This window comes from Halyomorpha halys, unplaced genomic scaffold (genome assembly GCF_000696795.3).
Source record: "Halyomorpha halys isolate HHAL.00 unplaced genomic scaffold, Hhal_1.1 Scaffold637.1, whole genome shotgun sequence".
Taxonomy (NCBI): Eukaryota; Metazoa; Arthropoda; class Insecta; order Hemiptera; family Pentatomidae; genus Halyomorpha; species Halyomorpha halys.
In genome coordinates, this window is record NW_027115727.1 from 152,358 (window position 1) to 157,781 (window position 5,424).

Genomic DNA, 5,424 nt, shown 5'->3' on the forward strand with positions numbered 1-5,424 from the left:
CAAGATATTGACAAGTTTAAAAACTGGTAATTTTTTTTTTCTTTTGGGTTTTCAGATAGGAGATAGACTCCTAATAGCAGGTATTACCTCCTCTTGTAAGTTGAAGGACCCAAACCCTGTGAGGCATCAGTACAAGCATGGAAATTTATTCCTCCTAAAACAATAAATGAAAACCTTTGGAAAGGTTGACTCAGAAAGAGAAGATGGAGTGAATCATTGCTCTAGCCATCCCCACACTTTGTTTCGATCTTGTGGTTGGTAAAAAATGAATTAAGATTTGTCTGTGAATAAAATCGCTTCCCAATGCTAGTCAGCTATTAGTTGTAGGCAATAGACACCTTAAACTGAATTTAGTCCCAGACCTCATCTGTAAAGGATCCGTTAAGAGTTAGTTCTCCTTCTGAGGGAATGCAGTGAACAGAAATTAACATATGTGACCAAATTAAACCAGTAATAACACAATAAATAATGGGGTAGGTTATAAACCACAACAGCTCTGGAAAGAAAAATACATAAATACCAAAATGTATAAGAAATAAGTAATTTTAATTTGGAAAACCATACAGCTAAAAACGATTTAAAAAAAGATCATGCCTAATTGGAAGTTATTAATTAAAGGATAAAACTTGTTTTCCTTTAATTCAATGATCGAGCAAAAAGGCAAATGGAATTTTAAGAAATTAATTTAGTTTGTAATTTTAAATTAGTTAGCAACTGTAACTTTAAATATTAGCTAAGAACTTTAAATGAAAAAAAAATAATTACTTGGTCATGAAACACATTACAATAAGATTTAAACAAAGAAAAAACATATTGTAAACAACTAAGTTTACTACCTGGCCAATAAGATTCCTTCAGCGTTAGTTTAGCCCACACTAAATTTCCTTCAATGAAAAGTTTTTCGTTTATGGATAGGTCTGATGATATATTTTCCTTTGCAGAAAATACTCTAGAATTTGTTAAATACAAGCATTTAATCAAATGTACGTATAAAAGTAAAGTATTAATAATACATAAAGGAGATAGGTTAGAATGTAGTGGAAACATAATTAGAGATTAATAAACTGCATGGTAAACCTTGGATAAAACAGAAAAATATATTTTGATGTTCTGAAGATGAATAATAATAAATGTTATTACAATAAAATTAATGAAGCTAAGTTACAAAATAGATTGCTGGTAGTTTTAACCAAAAATCAACAGCTTAGGTATTAATAAAATGCTGGTGAATCTTAAAACAAGAGATAGAAGACTTGTTTAAGAATAAATGTTTGATTTAAATAATATACTGCAATTAGCTGGGGAAAAAATACTGTGAGTATATAATAATGAATCATCAAAAGCTCAATTAAAATTGTACTAGACTAAAGGACAGTAAAGATAGTATGGGAAATTGAAACTGTGGTATTCCAATTGTTTGGCATTGAATGTGAAAAACTTAAAAGCACATGAACGCCAAAAAAAATGTGTTATATGTATACTTGTGGTTTACATCACTATTATATAAACTTATTAATATTGGTTCTAATTCATGATAGCTAATCTGTGCTTAAATCTCTTAACCCAGTGGTTCCCAACCATTTTTTTGATGATGTAGCACTTATGGTAGAAGTAGGAAAATGGTGAAACCCTTTTGGTGGCAGTATGAAAATGATGGAACCATTATATTATCATTTAATATGAATTAAGCGTTACCTCTTTTCAGTAAAAGCTAAGAAAGGCTAGGATACCAACATAATACCTAGGCAAAATTTGAAGTAACTCTGAGATGATAATGTTAAAACTGTTAAGTTAATGTGGAATGATCCTTTCTTAAACAATTTCCTTGAACCCCTGCAAGATATGCGTCTCACCTTTGTGTTCCGCAGAACCCTGGTTTGGAACCACTACCTATGCTTGTGAAATTCCCTTACTTCCTTTGATTTTTAGTAAAATATATTGATTTTTTCAAGTTCCGAAAATTTCTTGACTTTTCCATGTTCAAACTATTTCCTGATTTTTCTGTCTCTTAGACACCTTGTTTCCAGTAAAAATGGCCAACAGTAATTTTAGAAGAAACGCTAAAAGATTAGTAACCCCCCCCCTCTGCATAGCCAGCACTAATTTATGAAGAAACACTAAAATTAATATTAATCATAATATTATAACAACAGAATTAGTATCTAATATCAGAATTAGTTGTCATACTTGTTCCAAGTGCAACTAAAATTGTGTTCTAGGTTGAAAAATGTTCTAGAACTATTAACATTTTTGGGTACTAACCCTTTTTGATTATTAGTAGAGGAATTATTAGAATTTTTTGAAGTATAAATTAGAGAAACTGCCTCTTTTTGATCTTCCACTAGGTCGTTTTCCTTAGTTCTAGCATCAACAAGTGTTCTGAAAATAGAAAAAAAAACCTTTCAATACCTTATGAATTTTTTAAAAATCAATTTCCTCCAAATAAACATATTCTATGTTAAAAAAATTAAACCATAAAAATATATATAATTATATAGTTAAACATTAAATTCAATCTTTTTCTTAACATTAAATATTTTAGTACTGGTAACTAATACAAAATAATAAAAAGTCAAAGATCATCTTTTTATCCTTTAAGTGGACAATTTGTATTTTTCAATTTTTAATTAAAATAAGTCCTAATACAATAATCCTAGAGAAAGTTGTTTAAAATTAGTAAAAGGAAATTTTTTAAGACAGATAAGCTAAAATCTTGACTTACGAAAAGTTTAGCTAGTTGGGACACAAAAAACAGTAAACAATTGTAATACCAAAATGCTTGAGGATATAGTGGTGTGAAAATAAATATTTCAGAGCTACAAACCTTCCTTCAGTATTAGTAGAAGAATTACAATTTTCTGGAGAAACTGCCTCTATATTAACTTGTACTTGACCATTTATCTTCTTTTTAGTATCAACAATTTTTCTGAAAATAAAACCAAGTTGTTTCCTTTAAAGAAAAAAGTAAAAGATTTTTTAGAGTTGAAGGAAAATACTCACAAAGAGAGGGGTGCCTCGTGGAGGCAAAAATTGAAAATTCTTCTTTTGTAATGTCACTGGGATCGAACTTTTTCAAGTTCTTAAGAGGTGATCAAGTTAAACGTTTTTTTAAGGATTAAAGCTCATTGAAATTACGGAACAGAAAGTAAGCCAATAAAAGTATAGAGCAGAAGTGGGGGGAGGAGGGAAGGAGGAGTAAAATGAGTAGGACAATAGGAGGACTATAGAGGGAGAAGGGAGCAGGAATCTCCCCTACTCTTCGAGGAACGATCGACCCATAATCCCCTACTCACTACTTCTGTCACCTTCATATGGTGCATCCTGAAGAGTCACGGATGACATAGGTAGGGTTCTTTACTCCTGTCAAGCTGACAACAATACCAAACTTTTCAGACATCCAAGCTAAATAGATGGTGCTCGAGTGGCTGAATGGCAGAGGTATATAAAAATATACTGTTTCTTATTGACCCACTATGAGAACCAGACACACCCCATTATATTAATGCCAGCTGCAGGGAGAGGTATGCAGTATAGTTTAACTAAAATATATAAGTACGTGTTGGGGGGGAGGGATGGGGTGACTAGTCAATGTATTTTTGTAGTCACTGCCTGTGGCACTTATTGTTTTTGGTGTTTGTGTTTGTTGTACTTAGGTGTATGTGGACAGGTATTTTTGGTTTTAAAATTAATTAATAGGTATGGGAATCGGAACCCTAAAGTTTAAAAAACATTGTGAAATAAGGGCAAAAGAGTTTTTCGAAACTCCTCAAATTTTATATAATTAACTATGTAAAAGCAGTGTTTCTAAAACTGGTCATGGAGGGAACACAGAAATGTAGAAACAAAGAATTTGGAAGGGCCTTGGAAGTGCCTAAAAGTTCTACTGGAGGCAAGAGATCACAAAAAATATGAATCACAAAGTAAAATGGTGACATACAAAGTCAGATCGCTAAGGTTACAAAGATTTTATTTTTGTATCAAAACTTTTTTTTTCTATAACATTTAACTAAAAATAGTTTTGAATGTTAATTTATAAGATATATTCTTCATTTATGTTTATGTTCTATTAAATAAAATCAATAAATAGAAACTAAGTCGAAAATATATTTTTTGAGATATGGTAGAATAGCATTGAGGATGTGATGCATCTGTATATTGATGTTTGAAGTTTAATGTTTTTTGGTTATTATTTCTCATTGAGTTAGACAGAAATGGTCTTGAGAACAAACATTAATTAACATGGGCTCGATTTCCAACCATGAAAGAATTAAATGGACCATGTAAGGGTAAATTTATGAGTGAAAAATTAATGCTTAGTAACAAACTTTAAATATCTCACCTTTTTTCTGCCTTGAATGGATGACTAAGTAGAGGGAAAGGCACTACAATTCTCTTGAGTAAATCTTCTAATGACATCTTCTTACGTTGGTTCTTAAGAAATCCATTTCTTTGTATGCTTAAAAATAAAATAAAATAATATGATTACTCAGCTTTAGTTAAATTACAAAAATATAGTATATTTGAAGACCACCCTCTAAAAAAGTTATTATAGAAATTTCATAAAACTTAACAGAGAGAAGAGAAAAAACAGCCTTTCCTTGGACACACTGGAGATATTTTCGTTTTGGTGCATGAGACCTTCATTAACAGTTAAGGACTGATTCATTGCTATCTTTATTACAAGCATCTTTTCAGAAAGAAGCTTTTTATGATGAAAAATTGCTTTGTTGAATTGTTGTGTATATTTCTGATCTCTTTGGAAATTTACTCTTAATTGTTTTTATTACCAAATTTCATCATTTCACTTCATCTCTGGCAACAGTCATAACCTTGCTCTTGTGGCATGAGTTAATTCCTTTGCAAGAGAGTTCTTGTCATTCTATAATGGCCTGTTGCGATTTTTCCTCAGAGTCTGTCACCAGCACAATATCGTCTGCATTTAGAAATGCCTGTACTTATACTATCCTCATGTTCCACATACCGGCTACAGTCCAAGCAGTTCTTCTCCTGCATATTTTTGTATAATAACAATAAACAATGGACTGAGGCTATCTTTCCAAAGAAAATGATTTTGACTCTCAGCTATTGATACACACTATTTATTATTCCTTAATCAATATTATTATTTCTGAATTTCTCCTACAACTTCTTCTTGGCTTCTCTTCTATAAAAAAACCATTTCTGTTAATAATAGTCAATAAAAAAATGTAAATGGATAAAAATGAGAAATTTAAATCCTTCTTGTTTTTTTTTTTTTTCTAACTAATCATTCTTCATCAAAATTAGGTAATCTGAAAGAAGATGGCCTCCTAATAATGGCAATTACCTCCTCTTGCCTGATGATGGATCCTAACCCAGTCAAACAAAGAAGATATTACATATAAATAACAATTTAATTCTTTAAATATATTCAAGAAATATATA

General features: G+C 30.7%; 1 protein-coding gene across 1 annotated transcript in view; it reads right to left on the reverse strand.

Annotated features, from left to right (window-relative positions):
* Positions 1–350: 350 nt before the first annotated feature.
* LOC106684974 (uncharacterized) overlaps positions 351–5,424 on the reverse strand; it is a 10,598-nt gene continuing 5,524 nt past the window's right edge. The window contains exons 3-7 of the mRNA XM_024362672.2: positions 4,340–4,456; positions 2,825–2,926; positions 2,263–2,379; positions 837–949; positions 351–496 (exon numbers count right to left, since the gene is read on the reverse strand). Coding sequence (XP_024218440.2) covers positions 351–496; positions 837–949; positions 2,263–2,379; positions 2,825–2,926; positions 4,340–4,456 — 595 coding nt within the window. The remainder of the gene's footprint in view (positions 497–836; positions 950–2,262; positions 2,380–2,824; positions 2,927–4,339; positions 4,457–5,424) is intronic.